The 26,409-nt window shown below is 37.6% G+C and overlaps 1 protein-coding gene across 4 annotated transcripts in view; it reads left to right on the top strand.

Moving 5' to 3' along the window:
- LOC139127976 (tyrosine-protein phosphatase non-receptor type 12-like) overlaps positions 1-26,409 on the top strand; it is a 338,072-nt gene that overhangs the window by 30,238 nt on the left and 281,425 nt on the right. For all 4 annotated transcript variants that reach the window (XM_070693830.1, XM_070693828.1, XM_070693829.1 and 1 more), the window contains exons 2-4: positions 13,870-13,972; positions 14,431-14,507; positions 21,375-21,512. In XM_070693830.1, the coding sequence (XP_070549931.1) occupies positions 13,870-13,972; positions 14,431-14,507; positions 21,375-21,512 (318 nt within the window). The remainder of the gene's footprint in view (positions 1-13,869; positions 13,973-14,430; positions 14,508-21,374; positions 21,513-26,409) is intronic.

Here is a 26,409-nt window from a genome sequence, read left to right as displayed (position 1 = left end):
TTGTTCTACTCGTTATTATAAGATTAGTTGAATTTCTGGAAAGTAGGTGTACATTTTCGATGTCTGTGTATCGTCTAGTACACCGAAGTCATATCCGAAAGAGTATAATCAGTTGGCGACAGCGTAAACCTCTCTGTCTCCCTCTCTCTCTCTCTCTGTCCGGCATTTCAATGTTTTATATCAGTCTGAAGTTTCAGGTCACTGCTCAATGCAAGTAGTTGATGTCAATTTTCCGTATCGGGCATGGTCTCTATCGTCACTCTAATCGTTAGTGTTTTCCTGTTATATTCCACATCAGACTCAAAACACAACAAGAACAACGCTGATAATATATTGCATCTTTCGTATCGAAAACCGGTAAAGTTCATAACTGGTGACATGTTACGGCCTGGAGAAAGTTCATCACCATCGATCGAATGTCTGTGACGCTTTTGCTTCCAAATAGACATATTGAAATGCACAGGGAACTTCGCGGTATGGCAATTATATGAATTTTATAGTGAAGAAAGTCTGTGACTTTAAACTGGCCGTACAACCAACAATAAACATGGCGGAGCAATGATACTGACTTCAGAGACTTCGATTTTTATTTCATTGCAACCTCGACCGCTGGTGAGAGCGAGTCGTCGAATTTTTTCCCACTGGCTATTTGGCTTTGAATTTTCAATTGCCATCATGTGCTAAGTTAAAGCTAAAAACAAGACGGACGTTCTTCATAAATCAATAAGCCTTTTGAATATGAAAAAAATCGGACATCTAAATCTCAACATGCAGCTTGAATGTTATTCTCCGAATCAGGACAGGGACATCGGCCCGGGACATCGGTGAGGCTGGATTTCACGTAGTAGCTATGGAAACTGACGGCTCGTTTGTTGTAAGAAACCATGCGATGTACGCTCCCTTGGGCCGTGGAATTTCGCCGTATCGCCTCTACAGACTGCACCGTCTATTACCTAACCATGCTATTAAACAATCACACGATAGTTCAGTAACATATATCTTCATTAATCTACCGATCATCGACCGTCGAACACTTCAAAAACAATGGTCGCGGTCACGGATTCAAGGACGTTCACAACAAGAAACTATCAATAAGTGGCGCGCAGAATTATTTTTACTGGTTTTGAGAACTTCTAAAATAACGTGTAATCTGCATATCTTCGCACATCAAACCGGTATTGTATACCTATAACCGTCAAAGTTTATGTCTTTCACTGTAGAGTTCTTTTCATCCAAAAAACATATCCAGAAGAGTCCCACAGAGCGGTCAAATGAAAGGATATGTGCTCCAAACGAATGAAATTGAACGAAAGAATGAAAATCAACAGCACATCCTGGACGTGATTTAAAACGATAGCGCTTGTGAATAGGCCTATTCTATTTGAGTAACGGGGACGGAAAGCACAGAACTGTAAAAGTACTGGAAAAAATTGCCGTTTTTCTCATAATTTTAGCAACTGTAACGACCCTTTATTCTTTAATACCTTTCCATAATTGAATGAAACTAGGTTTAGGGCTTATACACACAGTGTACACTGATGTACAGAACTATAAAAAAGTACCGGTACTCTGCTGGGAACAAGCAGGGGTTTACACTCTAATGGGCGCAGTAAAACAATGGTCACGTCCGTAGGTTCAAGGACGTTCACGGGGAGACACGATGACAAATAGTGCAGTGTCGTAAAATTGCTTAGACTAGTTTTAAGAACGGTACAATATATCTGGTCATCGGTGTACCGCTACCTGTGAATCAAAATGACAAGTGTAGGCCTATAGCTTCGAAATTTTATGGGAGAGACACCACGACTGAGACCAACAGTAGCGGCACGACAAACTATTCCGAATTGTGCGCCCGTGTTTAATACAGACATAAAATAAGTCCGAAAAGTTATGTTTTATTCAACTAACTGATTCATCTCCTTTGATATCCCCTAAGCTACATGTAAACAGTCCGGAAAGACTGACATCGATGTCTCCCGGGCCCCCATTTCTTCACCGTTTTGCAAAATATCTCATCAACCGGGCGCATGGGCAACGTCTTTGTACATTGGTCAAAACTAATGACACTATAGGTCAGGATATAACATCGGTCAAAGTAATATTGAATATGGAAGACGAAAATGCTTTCATCGATTGACAAAAATGAGAAGGAACGAGTCAGTAAATATCGAACCATAAAGGGGAGATTGAGACTGCCATCCCCCATAATTAATCAACTGGGAACAAAATATATATTTCGATCAACAGACTTACACAACCAGAGACAGCATTTTATTCAGCTTTAAAATAAGGCACCGCCTTTCCTATAATAACACCCCGTTTGCATTTTGATCTACTCTGCTCTGTCCCCAATCGGTATGGCTGTCCGGGTTTCGCCTACCGTACTGACTGATACATGGTTATTTCTTCACATATTTTTTCATCGTTTGGCATAAAATACGGCATCTCTTTTGGTGCACAAGGCAAATCAACGTTTAGAAGGAAAGTCACAGGAGGTTAGGATATTATATACTGTAGGTGAAATTAGAATGGAATATTGAAGATGAAAAGACTTTTATCGGTCGACAAAAATTGCCATAAACCGAGAATTGAGATTGTCTATGATTTATTAATTTGGAACAAAAATGTTCGATTGAGTCATTAAGTTTGTATTTGATTCGTTTCAAAAATGTGTTCCTACATTCTTCTCCGATTGTTTGTGTTAATAAAAATGTTTGTTTCGCCTTGGATATTTGTAGGGAAGTTTGGATTAGTGTGTACGGTAATGTTTTGTTTGTGTGGGGAAAGCTTATGGCGAGGCGAAACAAACATTTTTATTAACACAAACAATCGGATAAGAATGTAGGAACACATTTTAGAAGCGAATAAAACACAAACTCGACACAAAAACATTTTTGATAGTTAGGTGGGGAGCCTCTTTCACATTCTTTACAGCCAGTACGACATCGTCCATTTCAGGCATCTTGTTACAAACAATGCTTGGCCATACACACCTTTTGAACTCGAGAGGGCGCATTAAGACGTCTTAAACATCAAAACAATGGCTTAATTTTGTGTATGTGGACGCAAGCGGACTCAATCTATTAATCCCCTGTGTTTACAAATCACAAATAGTGTTGCAGAAGCATTTCAATTTTTACCTGTCTGAACATAGTAAATATGACTAATTTCATACGTCAGACATGAATTGTGAAGTTTATGATAATAATCATGAACGTTTCATTGTGATGACTGAGACAGTAAACGTGCAATATAGAAAAGATAAATAGGAGCAGTGTGGTAAGATAATAGAGAGGGACATGAAATATTAACGTGAATATGTTGTAAAGTGGTTCATCATTCACTTCTTTAAACCAGGATGGCCATTTTACAGATTTAAAAACAAAACATCTGCAGCAAGATTTTCCTAGCTCCACAACAATGTTACTCAGACACAACCATTAAGCCAGCTCAGAATGTGTGATGATCTCCCAAAGGTGATTTTTGGAAAGTCTTTAAAGCAAAATGTTGATTGATTTCCGAAACTTTTGACACTTATGCCCCATCACCACTGTGTATCAACATCTAGTTAAAGTTTATTATAAAAGCCTAAAGGAATAAAATCTCTTCTAATGCTACTGAGAGAATAGAACCAAAGAATATGCATGATAGTATAATGCAGAGTCACTATGCATGTATACATTGAAGAAAGGAAATTCAAATGCGGTTTAGGACAGAGTAGTTTTGGTATGAAGTGTCAAGGTTCTAATACTCTTTCTAAAAGAAACTACCTACCTTGGAAAGTGTACATGAATAATACAATGGTATAGAGCTGACATAAAAGTTATCACCGAGGCTGAATTATGTAAGATGTAAGTGGCTATACGCATGAGCTAAATATTGTTATGACATGCCATAATCCTCTTAAACACTAAAACAAACTTGATCCCGGGGATCAAGTCCCTGGCCTTTCATAACTTAATAACCCTATAGATCATAGATCATGATCAAATTAAAAAATACGGAACTCACTGAAGCATGGGCCATGATGTGTGATGATGCACTCTCAAGCATTGTTGGATTGTGATGGTAGCAATTGTGTGGTCAAGGAAAAAATTGTGATTGTATTGCAGCAATGCATGTGTGTATCAGTATTAAAAAGCTGTTTGTGGCTGCCTTTGGTGGCCTGGGGTGTGAGCTATTGATAAGTATGGGAAATTTGTAAAATGCAATTAACGATTGTAAGCTTGGAGACAATGTCATTAATTAATCTTCCCAGTGACATCAGTGATACAATTGATAATGTAATTAATGTACTCAAACAACTTTGATTGATATTCAGCAGATGCGTATGAAAAGTTTCTTAACTTATCCATTGAAACAAAACTATATTCAGTATAATGTTTTACGTACTTGTTAGTCCCCATGGACACCGTCCGAGGGGACTTATAGGTTTGGTCATGTCCGTGCATGCGTCCGTTCGTCCGTCCGTCCGTGCATGCAGATATCTCAGAGATGCTTCGAGTGATTTCATTCAAACTTGGTACAAGGACTACTTCATATGTCATACATATGCACGTCGATTTGTTTTGTGATACGATCCAATATGGCCACCATGCGGCCATTCTGTTACGATTTTTTCATGTACGGAGCCATAACTCAGGCACCTCTCAACAGATTTTGTTCAAATTGGTACAAGGACATTGACCTACTGGTAACTTATACATATGCACGTCAATTTGTTTCATGATATGATCCAATATGGCCGCATGGCGGCCATTTTGTTACAATTTTTCGTGTACGGAGCCATAGGCATGTTTCAACCGATTTTATTCAAAGTTGGTACAAGGACATTGACCTATCATGTCATAAATATGCATGTCTATTGGTTTCACACAATCCAATGCAATATAATGACTGTCTGCTGGCCATTTTGTTACAATTTTTTCATGTACAGAGCTATAACTCAGACATATTTCCACCAGTACATGTATCATTCAAAGTTGGCACAAGGACATTGACCTATGTCATACATGTGCACATCAATTTGTTTAACGGCATGTAGCAGAATCATGTCAATTATTGAATTTTCATAATTAGTCTGATATGTCAAGAAATACTGCATAGAATTTCATGAAATTTGGTGCAGATGTTAAGCTCACATTGCTTTAACAGTGAAAAAGACATTTATCAGTGTCAAGTTAATTAAATTGTAATTACATATGTAATGAACTTTCCAAATTTGAGTAATATATCTACAAATACTGCGTTAAATTTGATGAAACTTGGTACAGATTTTGATCTCATAGTGTTGTAATACAAATCAATGACACTTATTTAGTGGTATCATTTATATATAATATTATATAGCGCTCAGCCCTTGGTGTCGCGCCAGGCGTTGAGATTAAAAATGTCATTCATGATTAGGAATCGTAAAGGATAAAATAGAGTTAAAATTGTTACTTTCTATATACGTTTTTACAACTATGACCGGTTTACCCTCTGAGTTCTGATGAAAACAGTTCACGTACACGATGTCAGACCCTGTAGGTATAGATTTTCTGTAATGTGTAAAAAAGTTCGACAAAAATTTGCAATTTTTACCATAATAACTACCTATTGTGTTTAACAAGGGACGTATTGTGCCACCATTAACGTTGCAACAGTAACTGTACCGCCCAACTTCCGATATTGTTAGCTAAAAACCAGCATTACGTCTAAAAACGGCAAATTTTGCACCAAGTTATTGACACTGGGGGCGCTTTTCTAAGATTCAATCCCAGCATTCTTTTCGAATGTTCCCGTTCATATGCACGACAGTTTTCTCTCTTCTTCTATTTTTTAGGCGTGATAGTAACGATATTTTGTATCAGCGACAGGATGGATGATATAATTACTAGCTAATAAAAAAGATATATTTTATTAATGGCGTGCTATAAAATAATAGTGAGCACGTTTCATATTAGTTTATTTACGAGCACTCAAAAAAACATGGCGGCGCCCACGAAAGTAGGGTACACTTCCGGTTATTCGCATAGTATATTATGAATATGCGCATGCGTAGTCAGTAAGCCGCTGGCGCGACTATAAATTAATTGCTAGTTTGCATTTACATAATGGATTTTTGTTTTTAGGGTGAATGTCCAAAGTACTGCATCAACTTTATGAAATATGGTACCGGTGATAATCTGTCTGTGTTAGGATAGGATGCAAAAATGTTTGGCAGCATCCTGTCGATTGAGTACTAATTGATTCATTTTAATGACCTTTTGTAATTAGTATGGCGGCTTACATTGGTTTTATGTTTTCACCACCATGGAACTCATTTTTGGCCATTAAGCCCCATCTGTATCGCAGTATTTTTAATCACAGACCTAATTAATGAAGAGGACTCTTTCCTCTCAGAGGACTTGTAATTAAAGTACCCATCAACAAGTGGGGACTGTGTGTGTCATTGTCAATGACTTGTTTGTAGGAATCTTAGGTAGGTAAAATGTAGTCAGGGGCTTATTGTTTTTACAGTTCAGCTTTCTTCTTCTTACTAAACTTTTTTGCCGACGTGAGATATTTATGTTCAATGGTCCGAATATAAATATCTCAAACTTGTAGGCTTGTAGGGGCATATGAGGTACATCTATGAAGTCAAATTTTTCCCAAAACTTTGACAAACCTAGATGAGCTTTCAGCTTCTTTCACATATCTCATATGATGAGACAAAAATGTATTGTACAAAATATAGGATGACCTTGGATGGCTTTGATCGACTCATTATGGGAAAGCTCCCTTCTTAGTTATCAGAGGATCAATTTCACAGACCTGCCTTTCGTACAATAGCACCAGCTGGATAAGATAAACATAACAATGGAACATTCACACCTTGGGGGATTAAAAGTCTTCTGTTTATTACCGGAGTTGGTCAGGCAAAGACCCAGGTTTCAGGTACCATGCAAGTTAATGCAGTCTTTCGGTAATGTTTCATGTATCTCAGCAACTTTAAGGACTTGAAATTTGGTTTCTTTTATATAAACTAATATACAGCTTATTTTTTTCAAAAAAAATTTTGATAACCTCTCACCAACTTTCATGTATCTCAGCAAATATCTTAGCTAATCAATTTCAGGACAGGTCAGTGGTCGCGGTGACCTTTTTCTCCTCGCATACGGCATACGCATTAGTCTGCTAAAATTGCGTAATGGCTGTATTTCAGTGCGTAATTTCACTTCCGCACTCGATTGATGGAAAAAAACTGACTACAAAATACAATGTGCCGTTCAATAAACCTACACTACATATTCGGATTGTACGATGTAAGAATATTTTCATGAAAACAGTTTAACGAACAACTTGAACTACTGGGAATTGTTTCAAACATGCTGAAACGTAACAGCACAGGGTATTTTTTGGTAACCGGTGCATCATCATCACGGCTCACGGCTTCACTGTTGCACTGATCCCTTGTTGTTGTATCGGGACAATATGTCGTGGATTCCGACATGGGTTCAACTTCACTGCACTTCTCCGTGTTCTCCATGTTGGGTTGCCCGGTAGTGTCTTTCGAATGACCCTCTGAATCATTTTTTTCACGGACTCGTAGAGCAAAGTTGAACGAAAATAGAGTTGTCTGCTTCGACGCCATGCTTCATGTGTGCTTTGATCAAATTTGGGGACAGAAAGACGCTATGAGAGTGCACAGTGGGCATTAAATTTGTTGCAACATCCCTGTCAATCACTCACTTTGTGTCAAAAGTTTCAGAAACTATCGCTCGCTTGAAAATTAGCAACGTAATTCATAGGCACAGCTGACATGATAACGTGCCTTTCAACTACGATGCCGATTTTTCAGACCACGCCCAGAGAATCCTAAACTTTCCACACAAAATGAGTGATTGACAGAAATGTGTTGCAACAAATTTAATGTCAAGCCGGCACTCTTCTCGTCTGGTTGTCGCCTAAGCTCAGTCGCGGGGAAACATTTTACTGTTATCCTTTGCGTATAGAAAACGCATAACAATGGAAAAAATGCGTAAAGGGTCAATTTCAATGCGTAAATACGCATGATTTTTGCGTAAACGCAAACTCTGCAGGTACACTTCAATTTACAGCTAACAAATAGGGCTTTAAAACCTGTTCTTCTTCATGTGAAGTAGTATCGACCAAAAATTCTCAGCTCACAAAGTGTACTAAAATTTACTTAATATATTGAAAATCACTGTCACTCTTAGGCCCTGGTCTTTTTGTCTTATTGCAACATCTGTAATTTTTAACTTTTCCATTTTTATGTCAGAAGTTTTTTCAGCAACTATTAAAAAGACACTGCAAGGATTGCATTGGACTTTGATTTGAAGGTTCTTATGCATTTTGAAATGTGTCACATGATTACTTTAAATATTTAACTGTGATTTGTGTCGTTATATTGACACTCTAAATAAGTAAATTACCAGTATATTCAAATTTTGAAAAAAGTGAACTGTCTTAGAACATTGAACTCCTGGACAGTTGGGCCAGTGTCTGGCTAAAAGTGAATGTGCTGTGTATGTATAGAACCTATGTACAATGTTTTTGAATAAATTATTTTTGGTAATTAGGTTCAATTTCAAGTAACATTATTTATTTGTACAAGTTCAGTTCACCAGTTAGAGACCAGGCCATTCATATCAGGTGAAAACCAAATTTGCAATATTATCATAATCCTTGGAATTTGTCAGATTTGATTTGAAATTTGAATATAATATTCCTGGTAATATTTTCATCAATTTTGATCAGGAAATTAGTTTTCAGATGTAAACGACTTTTTGCTTTCAAATTGGATTTGCAAGTTTCCTGGGATGTCCATGTTTTTTTGTTTGGAATGATCACAAAACTCTTAATTTTATATGGAGTTTGACTTAGCCCTAAAAAATGTTCAAGCTTACTTCTTAGTGTTAACCAAGTTCAGTAAAGATACTGACCAGAATGAGACTTGACTTTACTTGGGATAGATTTGAGTCGTATATATTGCAGCTACTCTGTGTTTCACAATTGACTGTATCTGCCAAAAATGGGTTAAGTTTCTTGAAGGGTTGCAGTTCTTTTTAGATGTACTCAATAGTGGAAAATACTTATATCAGAAGATTTGATAAATTTTCAAATTTTTAAATCCACTGACAGTGATGTGGAGCTTATCATATAGGTGCTTTGTCCATCTTTGTCTGACGTCTGTCGGAAGTATTGTATTCTGTTCAGTCTGGTCCCCTGCCCCATTTCTACTGCTGGCTGCGCTGCTCACAAAAATAGGGTCAGGCATGGCCTACGCTTTGGCCACCATTTTTGTCAGAAGATCATCTGATCAGCACATCTATATAGTGGCAATCTTGGAAATTAGACAAAACATTGAATATTGAAGTTATTTGCACGGCTTCACTTTTAAATCTCTGACCCTTTACTTCTCTGATGGCATTTAGTGGTGGAATGATGATATCATCAATGATTTTTCTCAGACATGACAGAGTATCCCTTTTTTTTCATATAATAAGGTAATATGGCTAAAAAATGAGTGATTTTTTGTTATTCATTCTATGTCAACATAGGATGCTTGGTTTGGAAAACCGTGGAGGTGAAATTGCTCCATGGGCAAATGAAATTTAATTTGATGGAAGCTCCAAGTTGGAAATAAATTCAACACAATCACTGCACTCGTACCATTGACCAATGATAGCTATGCATGCAATAGCCCGTACCTACCCTATTTTCTAGGAGCGCAGCAAGCAGTAGAAATTGGGCAGGGGACCACACTATTCTATTAGCGGCTCACAGCTTGTAACCAAAGTATTGTTATCGGGACAGATATTATTGCTTGTGCTTTTTAACATAGTGACCGAAGGTCATCATGTTATTGTGATGGGTTGAGTTGATGTCGGACGGTGAAAATTTTCTGTAAACAACAAAAAGTCAAAAACCACTGAATAGACTGCGTTGATATTTGGTACAGATATTCAGATTGTGTTCAAGGTTCCGATTCCTAAAAATGGAGTTAAACGGAGTAGCAGTTAGATAGTTTTGGGAAATTGCTAACCCCCTTTTTAACTAATTGATTTTTAGGGGTATTTCATGTATGTAGTTTTGGAAGGTACACCATGCATCCTGCATTGTGGACTGTTTTATGAGTTGTCGAACAGAAATGTGGTTGTGATGAATGTTAGAAATATGCAGGATGGCTGATTTGAAGTATCAGAGATTTCCATGCTCTTTTGGGCAACAAAAGTGATAATAAAAACATATTTCATATTTTAGATTCTCACATTTGAGACGACCCTAGGCATTTGTCATATGACTTAGTCACATGACTAACTACTTGACCTATTTATACGCGCATTGATTTCAAGACCAGATGTTCTATGTACATGATATAGTGGCAGAGATTTGTATATGGTCTGTTAGCATGGAAACAAGATTTGTTTGTGACTTCAGTTCATTTGTCATTGATAATGGTGGTGCTTTGAAAGTGGACTGACCCATGCTACACAGGAACATTTTTTTGTGTCCCATGACAACAGCCTGAGGCAACAAAAGCCTTCCTGAAGATTTTTATTTTTGTGTCCCAACATTATCTCACATCTGCTTACTTAAATCAAGTAAACATTCGTGAGTCAATATACAGACTTTGACATTCACATTCCAGAGATTGAGTATCCACAACGTCACATGTTACATTCTTTACTCTTAGACAATGAAGTTACAAGTTTTAGGTTAGTTATCAAGCTAGCACCAGCATCTGTCCTGAGCATCTGTCCATGTGTTCTCACAGGATATTACAGGGAACAAAAAATTATTTGAGAAGTTTCTCTCCTTTAAATAGAAGCTATATTACAATTAAAACATCTCATGGATGGATTGCTCTCAAATGATCTGAAACACAATTATTGCCCATTAGCAAATCTATAGGAAGATTTATGTAAAGTTCATGAACTTACACAAGGTATTAGACAAAAAGATGACCATGACTTTGCTGCCCTTCTTTGATCATCTTGCCCCCTTAATATTTATAGACCTTTTTGTAGTAAGGGTGACAGGCAAGATTGGCTGTACGTTTCCAACACCATGGCATGGACCAATTCCTGTGGTGGCCTTCTACCAACCTTTTAGCAGTACATTAATTCAGTTTATTCCTATCTTAGCTTTAATTACTTCTTTCAACATTTATTTCATTCAGATTTCCTTAGCTTAGTGTATAATTCTGTAATCTTAATTACTGTCAACTTAGCTTTACTACACTTATTCTAACCCCATTATTCTTACGCTACTGTTATACTTTATAACCCCAAAATTTTTCAAAGATGCATACATGATTGTCATTCAACAAACCATTTACAAATAAGTCTTCTGCTTCTTTCTCCATATACCGGTACATATACATGTCCCTTTTCTCACAAAAATGGGCTTAAAATCGCAATGTGAAAAATAGTCTTTCAGCCACATGTTGCACATTGACATTGACATGGTCTGTCTAATTCACAGTGAGTGGGGTTGTTGATAAATGCCGATAATGCTAGGCAGTCATTATGTCCAAGCGTCATTGGCAGTATTTTTGTTGTCACCTTGACTTTATGTTGGACTAGGACTTATGTGGATATAATTGCAATCTGACTGTTCAAGTTCCATGAATTTGTAAAAACACACTGTTGTCTGAAACTGCTCGTCCAATTACTTTGAAATTTGATATCCAAGTTTCTGGGGATGATTTATTTGGGGTTTGATGACATTTTGGTGACATCTGTCTGGGCATGTGTGTAGGGGTGTGTGTGTCTGAAGCTTCTTCAATATGTTGTACCTGATTTGTTTCAAACTTGATGGAAAGACATAACACATCATGGCAAACACATCATGTTGATTTATTTCGTTATCAAACCAATATTGCCACCAGGTGGATATTTTGTGTGCAGAGCTATAATTTACTCACACTCTGACTGATTTAATGAATAGTTGGCACAAAAACAGAATTCTACGACTTATATATATGATATATGTTGTGTGATGTGGTCCAGTATGGGCAATTGGTGGTCACTTTGTTTTAATTTTTGTCAGTCTTACTAAGTTGTGAGTTATGCCGAAAATTTGATGGACATTACATACTGACCTTTATAGCTCATTTGCTTTTTAGCTCACATTTGGTATATAATGTAAGGTTATCGTATAAGCTGATGTTGGGATGGCATCTGTATGTATGTATGTACGTACGTGCGTATGTATGTATGTATGTACGTACGTACGTACGTCGTACATATAGTATGTCCGTCAACATCAAAAGCTCGCGAACCGCTGCACTTTTCAGCTTGGTATTTGGTGTGTTGATGCATCCTGGGCTATACCGGTAGATGGGATTTTGTTCAAATGCACTTTGCCTTGCAAATTATGCAAATTAGCTTAAAAAATGTGAAAATGGTCAAGAATTAATAACTCAAGAACCGCTGTTTTACTTGCTTTGAAAATTTGTGTGCCAAGTACCATAGGATAACTTTATACAGTTTTTGTATTTTTGCTGAATGTTTTGGATATTTTACTCATGTTAAGTAAAAATTATTCTTCTGTGAAACCGCCTGCCCAGTTTCTCTGAAATTTTGGTTGGATGTTTGCAAGGGTGTTACCCTTCTAATTGTTGAAATTACGATAAAATTGACAAAAAATTACTGTTTTGGGACAATTTTGTCACTTTGGGTCAAAAAATCGTAAGAAATATTTTCTTTTTAAAGCCCCTTGACAGACAGCTTTTATATTTGGTGCACAGATGTCCAGGGATGACAATAGTTAGATGTGTCGAAGTTGTCCTGAAATATACAAATTTGTATAAATGACAATTTTGTCATTTTTGGTCAAGAAATTTTGTTCTCAAAATTTCTTGTCTGATAGCTTTCAATTCAGTACAAAAGTCCAGAGGGATGTTATTAGATAAATTTTCTGCTCAAAGTGTTGAGAAACCTCCAAATTTTTATATTTTAGGTAATTTTCTCAGTTTGTGACCATAAATGACCTACACAAACCCAGGATATGTTGTGAGATAGTTTCGAAGGCTGTGAACATAATTTTGTCATATTTTGTATCAATTTGTAGTAAAATTTGATCCAGAAAACAAAGCTGAGGTAAATTTTTTCATTGCGGATCAATTTTTGCAACATTTCCATGTAAGACACACAAGAACTGATGAGAAATTTGGATCCAGGATAATTCCAGATGTCGTAATCACCCCACTGCGGAAGGCATTTCACTATCTATAACTAATTTAAGTGCTGTTTACATTGGAATGATAGCACTCATAGCATTTATTAAAAAATCCCCAAGGTTGTAAATACATTTCCTGCCATCTGGCCTTATGTAAACATGGTCAACCAAGGGGTGGAATATTCGATATTCAGGAGGGCGTAGGGTCAAGAAGATTGATGAGGTACTATTACTTTTTACCAGATCTCTTGTACATTTTTTCCCACTCTTTATTTTTCCCCAGTCTTCCAACCTTTTCTTTTTGTCAAGCCATCTCTGGCTAATTTTGGTGTTGACATTTGCTTATGTATGTAAGATCTGCTTGTCCCATTGCTATAGAAGTTGATATGCATGTTCCTAAAGATGACCTCCAGTACCTAAGTTGCAGACCTTATTTGCTTTTGTCATTCTTGTTGTTCTATATTTCTTGAATGGACCAATTCAATCGAATGTGAGCACACTGTCCTTGATGGTTTTTTTTATGAACTTCCGTAATTAGGCCATATATCAAAGCTGAATGCACTGCATTTGTTTTGAACTTTTGAGTTACATTACACTTACTTAGTATCAGTTGTGCTGAAATTGTGATGAGCACGACTTTTATCATCGTTGCAATAAATGAGTGGAAAATTGTTCACCTCTTAATATTTTTCCTTGCAGAGTTTGAAATATCGTTCTGTGAAATATAGAAAAGAAAAGCCAAGTAAACATGGTGAATTGGAAATAAATATGAAGAAGAACAGATATAAAGATATACTTCCATGTGAGCATTACATGTGCTTAATTTTAATTTGTCTGTTTATTTATAAGTACTCTGTATAATTATCTAGGACATAGTTGACTTAGTGCTATTCAGTTGTATACAGGTTTCTTAAGTACATCCACTGACTAATGATGATATTTAAAGTCTTTCTTTGTGTATTTGTATCTATCTGTCTATTTGTATCTGTCTGTCTGTATATACTTAAATTTACAAGGCTATTACAGAAGTGTATCTGATAGGCCATTTTGTCTTATTAGGAAATTAAACAATCATAGTACTGGGCATCTTGGGATCATGCATGTATGGTATGAGCACACCGATAAAAGGTTTGTTAAATAAGTATAAAACACTATAAAAAATATGTTCATTTGGCAACATATGCATCACCCTGTTTTGCAGTTGGTAAAATAACGGATTTTGGCTCCAATAATATATTTTCTCTTCATCTTTTACCACAGTTGATGAAACCAGAGTTGCTCTTCCAGAGATAGCTGATGTTCCAGGTTCAGACTACATCAATGCAAACTTCATCAGGGTAAGATGACTACCTTCATTTATGATAGAGGTCCAGTAAGATATAAGAAATAGTTAATTAACACTGTATATGGTCTTTAAAGGAAAACATTTCAGTCTACCACATTCAAAACAGGACAAACAATCCTCTATGTGACCTCAAACATTACACTTCTGTTTTTTACAGACTATTCCCATACCAACCGCATTGATGTAGTCTGAAAGTAAGCTTTCAGCATTTTTGTAATGCATTTCTGTTAGAAATACTTTTGATATTGTGTGGGAAGCACTTTTAGTTCGCACATGAAAATAGGAATACAACTTTTTGTTACCTTCGCTGTTAGTGACACAAAGCTTATCTAAGATGGATGTGTGTCATCGCCCGTCGTTCAGCGTCCATCAACTTTTTACATTCCAAGCTTCTTCTTCAAAATGGCCAGTCTGATTCCCTTAATATTTTGAGTACAGGTCATCAGTGTATAACCTTACTCAGATTTGTTCCAATAGTGATGAAATATGCAAATTTATATTTTTAGGCAAATTTTGCTATTTTTGGGCAAAAATAATCATCTCCTTAACGGCTGGTCAGACAGCTATAATGTTTTGTATACAGGTCCAGTGTTCTCACCAGAAAAAAAAAATTGTGGGACATTTTGTGCCGCTGACCAAAACAATGCGGGACAAGTGATGATTTTTGTGAGACAAGATAAACATGTTTCAAAAAGTCAAACAGCAAATACGAACCTTATTCTATGCATGGAAAAAATAAAGGACTCAACAACTCATTCAGCTTAACAACTTTTTTAGCTCCGCTGTCAGAGACGCGGAGCTTATCCGATAGGCTGATTGTCCGTCGTCGTCCGTCCGTCCGTCCGTCCGTCCGTCAACAATGGTCTTCTTCTCTGAAACCGCAAGTCAGATTTCTTTGAAATTTGGTATGGAGGTTCATAGGAGTGACCTCACTCAAGTTTGTTCAAATTGTGGTGAAATTTGCATAATTGTATTTTTGGGGCATTTTTTGGTGTTTTTGGTAAAAAAATCTTCTTCTCTGAAATCGCTTGTCCGATTGCTTTGAAATTTGATATGAAGTTTCCTTAGGGTGACTTCAGTCAGATTTTAACAAATTGTGGTGAAATTTGCATATTTGTATTTTTAAGGCAATTTTTGTCATTTTTCGGTAAAAAAATCTTTAAAAATCTTCTTCTTCAAAACTACGTATTAGATAGCTTTGATATTTGGTACATAGGTCCCTAGGGATGATCTATTTCAGATTTGTTCAAATTGTGCAGAAATATGGAAATTTGCATTTTTAAGGCAAATTTTGCCATTTTTGGTCAAAAAATATATTTCTCAAAAAGTACTGGTCTGATAGTTTTGAAATTTGGTATACAGGTTTCTATCGATGAACTAAGTAATATGTATTGAATTTCTGATGAAATCTGTAATTTTGTATTTTTGGGGCAATTTTTGTCATTTTTCGGTAAAAAAATCTTTAAAAATCTTCTTCTTCAAAACTACGTGTCAGATAGCTTTGATATTTGGTACATAGGTCCCTAGGGATGATCTATTTCAGATTTGTTCAAATTGTGCAGAAATATGGAAATTTGCATTTTTAAGGCAAATTTTGCCATTTTTGGTCAAAAAATATATTTCTCAAAAAGTACTGGTCTGATAGTTTTGAAATTTGGTATACAGGTTTCTATCGATGAGCTTAGTAATATGTATTGAATTTCTGATGAAATCTGTAATTTTGTATTTTTGGGGCAATTTTTGCCATTTTTGGTCAAAAAATGTGTATTTCCAAAACTACTCATCTGATAGCTTTGAAATTTGGTGTACAGGTTTCTACAGATGAACTAAATGATATTTGTTGAAATTATGATGAAATCTACAATTTTGTAATTTTGGGGCAATTTTTGCCATTTTTGGTCAAAACATGTGTTTCTCTAAAAGTACTGGTCTGATAGTTTTGTAATTTGGTATACAGGTTTCTACAGATGAGCTTAGTAATATATATTGAATTTCTGATGAAATCTGTAATTTTGTATTTTTGGGGCAACTTTTGCCATTTTTGGTCAAAAAATGTGTATTTCCAAAACTACTCATCTGATAGCTTTGAAATTTGGTGTACAGGTTTCTACAGATGAACTAAATGATAGTTATTGAAATTATGATGAAATCTGCAATTTTGTAATTTTGGGGCAATAGTTGCCATTTTTGGTCAAAACCTGTGTTTCTCAAAAAGCACTGGTCTGATAGCTTTGAAATTTGGTATACAGGTTTCTACAGATGAGCTGAGTAATATATATTGAATTTCTGATGAACTAAGTGATATTTATTGAAATAATGATGAAATCTGCAATTTTGAATTTTTGGGGCAATTTTTCCCATTTTTGGTCAAAAAATGCGTTTCTCAAAAAGTACTTGTCTAACAGCTTTGAAATTTGGCATACAGGTTTCTATAGATGAACTAAATTTGATCTTTTGAAATTATGATGAAATCTGCAATTTTTATTTTTGGGGGCAATTGTTGCCATTTTTGGACAAAACATTTATTCTCAAAAATTACTCATCAGATAACTTTGGTTGACATGTTCTTGGGGATGATCCAATGTGATACATTCAAAGTATGATGAAATCTTCAATTGTGTAGTTTTGCAGCTTATTTTAGCCATTTTTTCTGGCCACTGCATTGAGCTATCAAAGATTTCCACCTTCTTCATCAACATGTGTCAAAAATAGTTATTCTCTATAAAACACAGCGGAGCTATATCGGCCGCTAGGTCGCTTGTTATAAACACTCGGTAAACACATCAACTGATATTGGGACTTTTGTTCTTTCCAGTGTGAAAGTGCACTGATAAAGTTGAACTTTTCCATTTTGGGGCCCTCTACCAGTCTGAAAGGAGCCTATGAAATTTGCATAAAAGTTCGTGTTAGAGAGCCTCGTTTTCGTTACGCTGACCGCCACTGCAGTGAGGGATAAAATACGGCGAAAGGGTGGTCTTTAAATATCGACGTGCAGCAAAACGTACAATAGCTAGAACTATAATTTTTGCTTTCAGTTGTAGCATACATACTAATGATCTGTTTTCCTTGGGTAAACTCACAAAAGTTGAGAAGATTTTATTGAAATCGCCACAAAGTGGGTGGCGACGTCGACCCGCCAAATGCGGAAGTAAACTTCACCTTTTTCGTAAAACAGCTCGATAATGACCTTAGAGGTCTTAAGCCAAGCCGAAAATTTCAGAAAATATTCATTTAACTATTATCAACATTTGGTGAAATTTTCATGACCGTGCGACCATGGACATGTATTTGCGGCAGTGTTGAATGTTGGCATGCAGTTACCATATCGCTGTATACGTAGATCTCGAGGGTCTATGAGTATACGAACACCCGTTACGCTACGTACACTCAACGCTGTTTACCGCGACCAAACCACTTGTAGTTCACACGGCGCGGGTGTTACACGATTAATCTTTCATTTTTTTCAAAGTTTACTCCTATAATCTCGGGTCACTGATGTTATATATAAATAAAGTATTTAATTAATGTCACATTCTGACCATCAATACTTAAAAAAATTTTTTGCTAGTTACATGAGTTATAAAATGTGCCAGTGTAGTTTGAGCACGCACGGTAATGCTAGCAGGGATGGCCGCAACGTGCAGCTGTTTACCGGCTATCATTCTAGCCGCATCTATATTCACGTACTCGTGTGCGGGATACAGAGTAGCCGTATTTATCAACGGTGATTTTTTGCAGTCGATGTTAATTCCTACAGTTTTTGTATGCTTGCTAGCTACTAGAATGCGAAAACGGAAAAAATCACTCATAAACAAAACACACGGTCCCTCCTTGGTGGAGGGACTGTGCGAAACAGCACTGCTAGTCAGTACGACGGGTGTCTACCACTATACTACGTGTATGGCCGCAGACAGTGATAAACGTAGCCCTTCTGTCACCGTAGTGTTTTTTTTTTCCCATTTGCACTGTCCACGACTTTACCGAGAAGCCAGCCAGGCAGATTGTTTTGGCCAGTGAGGTAACACAAGCTTGCAGTCTTGCTTCCTCGTCACAATCATTGAAAACATAAACAGAACCGAAAAAATCTGCCAAGTTAGCCGGTGAGGACCGAGAAAGAGCTGAAAGAGTTTACGTGTACACTCACGCTGCGCTGTAGGTCGCCATGTTAGATTTAACACATGAACGTCGCTGCATAGTCAACTTCAACGAGACTTATTTCAAAAACGGAGGCTTAAGCCACTGAGATTTTTTCAGATCGTATGGACCTACTCAAGATACGTCCCCTCCCTACTTCTCATGGAAATTTGACTTTGGATATGCTTTTGCGGCAGTGTTTAGTGAACGGCATTTTCGGTCGCTCGAAAACCATGAAAATAAGGCTAACGCAAAAACGAATCGATAAAACCCCATAAAAAATCATCGGCGAACACTAACTAAGAGTACAATTCAGCCGCAAACTGGAAACAGGACGGATGCTAAACGAAGGCTGAGATATCTGCGGATAAAATTCTGGCGAAAAATGCCATAACCGTCACTCACTGGCTAGAGGGCGCTGTTCGAATTTGAACTAAATCCCTAATTATGCATGCAAATGAAGTACCCTCCTTTCAGACTACTATAATAGTTGCTAGAGTGTCCAGCCGTTCAGCACCAAGTTGATTTCTGTCACACTCAGCAGAAGGAACAGGCCAAATCAGTGCTATGGCATCTATTTAGATTAGGAAACATATCCCAACGATGTTTGTAAATAATCATAACATTTTAACGTGAAATTTCGGTCGCCAGCCAAGGCTACCAGTTTTGCCAATTGATCGAAGCATGGACGTAAAAAAAGACGTTCATGTTCTCACGCATGAGTTCGCAAAGAATAAGTACTTATCACATGCACAAGCCAAGAATTGATAATTTTTTGCAAAATAAGAGAACTTTTCTCCAACTATTCCACGTTTAAACTTCTGAACTACTTTTGGAATAATATCATCAATCGGCAGTTGGCAAGTTGTCAATGATTTCCAGTCGTAGTTACTCGGTCGCGTGGGTGAGGAACGGAGCACATGCCTGATGACATCGCACAACACGTACCTCCCGCGAAGTTTATACACGATTTCAAACATGGCAAAGACCTAAAAAATTATCTCAAACAAAGCTTTGTTATTTTCGAGAGCAAAAATCGACTGAACGGCACAAACATTATAACGTCGCGCCTGTCCTCCATACCCTGGTTGCCATGTGGAACCCACGGTATCATGCGAACAGCTTCTAGTTCGTTTTTTTCGAAAAGTGTTCATGTAATTCCTTAGGCATGTACAAGCTTTACATTCTTGTGCTTATGTAGTTTGGATTATTATTGTCGTAGTCTATGAGAATATTGATCATGCCTAGACACCTCTACTAGGCTCTGGGTTCTAAAAATTCCGTGGACATATGTAACACGAACAGGTTCAGTGTGTCAGTACCACAGTCTCTTGTGGTTCAACGCACAATGTCCGCTGTGTGGTATACATAATGCATACCACACAGTGGCCATCGTGTATAGAATCACAAGTGACTGTGGTTTAAGTACGCCCTCTGACGGGCATTGTTTCCAGATTGCCTCAGTTTCAACCAGGAAGTGTTATTACTCGTGTCAATCATTTACGTCCATGGTGAGAAGTATTGGCTGTATGGATACACATGATACGGCCAAATGTGTGCCAATATTTGGCGCGCACAGCCCAGAAAACCGCGACAAAACAGAAATATACGCGAGAATGTCACGGAATCGGGGCCTGGTGAGAATGCTGCAGGTCCCTAGGGATGACCTTATTCAGATTTGTTCAAATTGCGATGAAATATGGAAATAAGTATTTTTAAGGCAATTTTTGTCATTTTGGATCAAAAAATATATTTAAAAGTTTCTTCTTCAAAACTCATGTCAGACAGCTTTGATTTTTAGCATGTAGGTATTTAGGGATGACTTATTCCAAATTTGTTCAAATTGTGGCGTAATATGCAATTTGTATTTGTAAAGCAATTTTTGTCATTTTTGTAAAAAATTTCTTTTACCAAAGTCGCTTGTCTGACAGCTTTTATATTTGGTATATATTTGGTTTATATTTGGTTTATAGGGATAATCAAAATGTGATACATTCAAATTATGATGATATCTACAATTCTGTACTTTTGGGAGAATTTTTGCCACTTTTGGTTAACAAATTTGTTTATCTAAAACTTGCTTGTCTGATAGCTTTGATATTTGGTATACAGGTTCCTACAGATGAACTAAATGTGATATATTGAAATTATGAAGAAATCTGCAATTTCATATTTTACGGGCAATTTTTGCCATTTTTGGTCAAAAAATTTCTTTCTCAAAAAACTACTCGCCTCATAGCTTTAGTAGACATGTTTTTAGGGATGATCTAAATGTGACATGTTTCTCAAAACATGCTTGTCTGATAGCTTTGATATTTGATATACACATTCCTTGAGGTTATGTTAATGTGCTTTGTTGAAACTATGATGAAATCTGTGATTTTGTATTTTTGGGGAGAATTTTTGCCAATATTGGTCCAAAAATTTGTTTCTCAAAAACTGTTCATTTAATAGGTTTGTTTGACATGTTCTCAGGGAAGTTCTTAATTTGATATGTTCAAATTATGATGAAATCTTCAACTGTGTATTTTTGCAGCTATTTTTGACTTTTTTGGTCAGGGCACACTGAAATGAGCTATCAAAGATTCCACTTTCTTCATCAACACATGTGTCACAAATAGTTATTCATTACATAACACAGTGCAGCTGTATCGGCCATTAGGTCGCTTGTTTGTTTTTAGTTCCCACAATAAAGATCTGAAATGTTTTTAATTCTTTGTTTCAGGGGTTAGATCATGAGACAAAAGCCTACATAGCTGCCCAAGGACCACTACCACATACTGTAAATGATTTCTGGAGAATGCTTTGGCATTATCAAATCGGTGTAGTTGTAATGACATGTAGACTTGTTGAAATGACAAAGGTAAGTGTAACACTTTTAGCTCACATTTGGTATATGTATACCGGTATATACCAAAGACAGCTTATATGGTAAGTTGGCATTGTCAGTATATCTGTATGTCTGTCTATCTATCTGTCTGTCTGTCTGTCTGTCTGTATGTCTGTATGTGTGTATGCATGCATGCATACATATGTACATAAATGTATGTATATATGTACGGATGTATGTATATCCGTCCACATCAAACTCTGAAACCGCAGCACCTACCATCTTATTTGGTGTACAGGTGCACAGGGGTGGAGATGTGAATTTGTTTAACCCTTTGCGCTCCAGTACGGCCTGAAACGGCCTAGCCAATCACAGTCCAGAATACCCGATTAGGCCTGATCCGGCTTCGTACGCACACGGTATTGAAATCCCAATCAGGCCTGAAACGGCCTGCACGTTACTATGTTACACACAGAGTGATTACATCGTTATTTTTAGTCGTGACAAGTACTCATAAATCACTGACGTTCTACAACATCTTATCTCGACGTCACCAATAATTGAATACATTTTCCGCCTCCCCTCATGAATAAACAATTAGTTTCCCGCCCCTTGACAGACGACCTCCTGACCTTATCTTTCCAAACACAGGCGCCAGATTTACATGTGTGAATATTCATTTAAAAGTTTGTTTTGAACTGCGGATGTCGACCCCGGAAGTACGAAACGATGGGGTTTGGGACATTTTCTTTGGGGATTCCGATTCCGATAGTGATTTTGAAGGCTTCACCACAGAAGAAATAACGGAACAGCAACTGAGAACGGATATTGCCTGGGAAGCAGTGTTCCCTCTAAGGTTTCGAGAGGGTGCGCAACTTGAGATATACCTGATTGCCTCACAGCTGGGTCCATTCATGTATATGCTTATTTATTGAGCTATGTCACAACGTACAATGAACGTAAGTGGCAACTGCGCCGCCAACGGGCGCTAAACTCGAAACGCGGAAGTAAAATCTACGCTGAGATCGCACATTTCGCCCTGAGTTATCGTTTCCAAAACTAATACCCATTGAAATGACTGAGACTACAGTTGCGCAAAACATGAAATTTCACTGCGAGGGCAGTCGGAGACACTGCGCAATTAGCGCGCAAATAAGCCTTAGCGGGAACACTGCCGGGAAGCCTATCAGCGTGAAAATGGAAGCGACATCGACCCAACTGAGCTTGCCGAATGCCTGTTGGAAGATCTTCACGCTGATGATATTGATGTGGCCGATCTGCAGTGGTCAGAAAATTCCGATGATGTGACTTTATTTAATTTTAACGGTGATGAGTCTGGGCCGTTCCACGATCTTGGTTGTACAGGCGATCAGCTGGATTTTTTCCGGCTGTTCATGACAGATGATTTTCTGGATCTCCTTGTCCGTGAGACCAACAAATACGCGCAGTTCAAGCAAGATCGCTTACAGAAAGTTGATGCCGATTGGAGTCCGGTCGACAGAAATGAAATGAAGGCGTATTTTGGTGTCATTATCTCAATGGGTATCCACTCTTTACCCGAGATACGCGACTTCTAGTCAACAGATGATCGTCTCCATGTACCAGGGGTGGCGAAAGTCATGTCGCGAAACCGGTTTATGAAGCTGAACCAGTATTTTCACGTCAATGATCCGTACGCTGAGCCTGACCGACAAGATCCCGGCAGAGATCGACTTTACAAAGTTCGCCCTATAATTGACGTAGTTCGTTCTAAATTTCCGATGAAGTTCATGCCTTTCCGGGAAATTTCAATCGATGAAGCCATGTGTAAATTTAGCGGACAGTCACCGATGATCCAGTATATGCCTGCGAAGCCCGTGAAGTGGGGATTTAAAATTTGGTCGGTTGCATGTCCACGGACTGGATATACGTTTGGCATGATCCCATACGCCGGGAAAGGAGAGCAGATTCAACACGGTCTCGGCTACAGCGTCGTTGTCGATCTCACCAGCAGATATTTTGGCATGGGATATCATCTTTATTATGACAACTTTTTTAGTTCTCTGCGTCTGGCCGTTGACTTGTTGAACAGACGTACGTATGTCTGCAGCACTGTTCGCAAAAACAGTAAAGGGCTTCCTCCTGCCGTGTCAAAGTCAGCGACAAAGTTGAAACCAGGCGACTATGTTTACCGGAAGAGTGGTGAAATCATAGCGACACTCTGGCATGACAAATGCGATTTAACACTGCTGAGTACCAACTGTAATCCCGGTGGAGTTGAAATTCAGCGAAAGGGAAAGGAGATGTTTGTACCAACAGTGGTGAGAAAATATAACAGCTTCATGGGCGGCGTAGATTTTAGCGACCAGATGGCATCGTACTACCCGATCAACAACAAGTACATGAAGTTTTGGTAGTACCTGTTCTGGTTTTTCATCGATCGGATGATAATCAACGCCTTCATCCTGTACAGCATCGCCCATTCTCCAAATCCCAACCGAAGGTACAGACAGAAAGATTATCGACTCGATCTTTCAAGCCAGCTCATCGGTGGTTTCACAAGTCGTCGAAAGCGGGGTCCACAAAGCCAAGTTACGGAGCTTGAGAACAGCATCAACATCGACAACATCGCTAACCACAGCTGTGAGGTACTGTCTCCGAACGCCAAATGGAAGAAGAAATGCTGTCGTCAATGCAGTAAAACTGGCAAGAAAACACCAAAAGGCTATCCAGTTGAGACCATGTGGGGCTGCAAGCAGTGTAACGTCTATCTGTGTAAGAACGAGTGTTTCTTACAGTACCACGCGTCAATTTTGCGACGTTGAGCGATTTCCGGTGTCCCGCGAAAAATGTAAACAATGTTTGCAGTGAACGCGAACGGCTTTGAAATCTAATCTCTTGTTGTGACTTATATTCACCCTGAACAGAACAGAATATTAATGAACAGCTGATCGGACACTGGCAATTTTTTAGACAAGACTTCTTCATAAACGTTTATGAGCTTTTCATCAATTTCACTTTGACTTTGTAATTTTCATAAATTAGTACGCGCGGAGTGAGTTACCCTCCAGCCTCAAGTAAGAATTGAGCGTGTGCTGTTTGCATTGTGAGCACTCCAACTTTGAAAATAATTTATTCCATGATAAAATTGCCATCATAATTTATTTTTTCGGTCGAAAAAATTTTGTTTTGCACACTTTGAAGTTCAAACACTTCATTTTCAAACATTCAACTTAATCAATTTCTGTCACACTAATTTCATCACCCATACAAAAAAACTCAAACTCTAGTGTTATAAAAATTTTATTCAGCAGCTTCTAGGAATTCCTATCTTGCCTGTAAAAGAAATAATTTGGTTAAACATAAAAAATATGCACTGTATTCAATACTTATTTTCATGTGTGTACAGTGGCAGTGCAGTGCAAAATGCTGAAAAGTTTTGGGATTTTGGGACCCTGGTATGCAAATTTTCAGCTGGGCTTTGCAACAATGTTGCAACAAGGCTGCACTGGGTCGCAAAGGGTTAAATGAACATGTAAGTGTCAAAATATGCAAATGAGGTAAATAAAATGAAAATCCTGCAAACTGTTAGAGCTCTGTAACCACAGGCCAGATTTGGTTGAAACTTAGTATTCAGGTTCTTTATGGCGACTTAGTTAGATTGTTTAAATTGTGGTGAAATTTTCAAAGTTGTATTTTTGGAGCAATTTTTCCCATTTTTGGTGAAAAAGTCTTCTCTGAAAGTGCTTGTCCCATTGCTTTGAAACTTGGTATGCATGATTTTAGGGTTGGCTTCTGTCAGATTTGTTCAAATTGCGGTGAGAATTTTTAGCTCATATTTGGTATGTATATAAATACCAAAAAGAGATATGGTGAGTCGGTGGCATCTGTATGTCTGTATGTATGTATGTATGTATGTATGTATGTACCGGTATGTGCGGATGTATGTCCGTCACACGCAAAAGCTCCCAAACAGCCACACATACCATCTTGGTATTTGATGTACAGGTAGACCCAGGGGTTGAGATGTGACGTTTATCAAATGAACATGTCAGTTTCAAAAATATGCAAATGAGGTAAGAAAAAGGGGAAATCCTGCAAATGTGCAGGAGTGGTGGCAGTAACTGAAACAGCCCACACATCTGAGTAAGAGGTTTATGACCTTTAACCTATTTGTATGCAGTGAACCTATTATGTGTAGGAGTGGTGGCGGTAACTGAAACAGCTTATGAGTCATTTCCTGTAATTGTTCATGAATTGTTACATATTGGCAGACCTGCTCAAACTAAGGGAGACTGAGTTGAAACATTCCTCTGCTATGCATGTTGCTAAAGTTGACCTCCAGTACCTAAAGTTTCAGATCTTACTTACTTTTGTCGTTCTTGTTTTTCTGGTTGTAATATTTCTTAAATGGACCAATTCAAACCAAATATGAGCACACTGTCCTTGACGGTATTTTTAGCTACTGTAGACTATAGTCTATAGAAGCTATTGGGATGGGTATCCATCCGGCGTCCACCGTCAGTCTGTATGTATGTATGTATGTATGTATGTATGTATGTATGTATGTCCGTTTGTGAGGCGTCCGTCCACTCAAATATCTTGAGAACCGCAGTACTTACTGATTTGATATTTGTTGTGTAGATGAAAAATATGATTTGAGAAACTTTTTTTTTTAATTTTTTGATATTGTAGAAAATAGGCAAATTAATGCCAAAAAAGGCGTTTTTGGTAAAAAATCTTCTTCTTCATAACCGCTGGTCAGACAGCTTTGTTATTTGGTATACAGGCCACTAGGGATAACCCAACTTAGATTTGTTCAAATTGTGATGAAATATGCAAATGTGTATTTCTAAGGAATTTTTTTGTCATTTTTGGTTGAAATTTGACTTACATTGTATGTGATTCTTGTTCTGTGTAAACCCTATCACTTCACCCAGGAAAAAATAAT

This window comes from Ptychodera flava, unplaced genomic scaffold (genome assembly GCF_041260155.1).
Source record: "Ptychodera flava strain L36383 unplaced genomic scaffold, AS_Pfla_20210202 Scaffold_40__1_contigs__length_1388640_pilon, whole genome shotgun sequence".
In the NCBI taxonomy this organism is placed as follows: Eukaryota; Metazoa; Hemichordata; class Enteropneusta; family Ptychoderidae; genus Ptychodera; species Ptychodera flava.
This window is presented reverse-complemented; position numbering and strand designations above follow the sequence as displayed.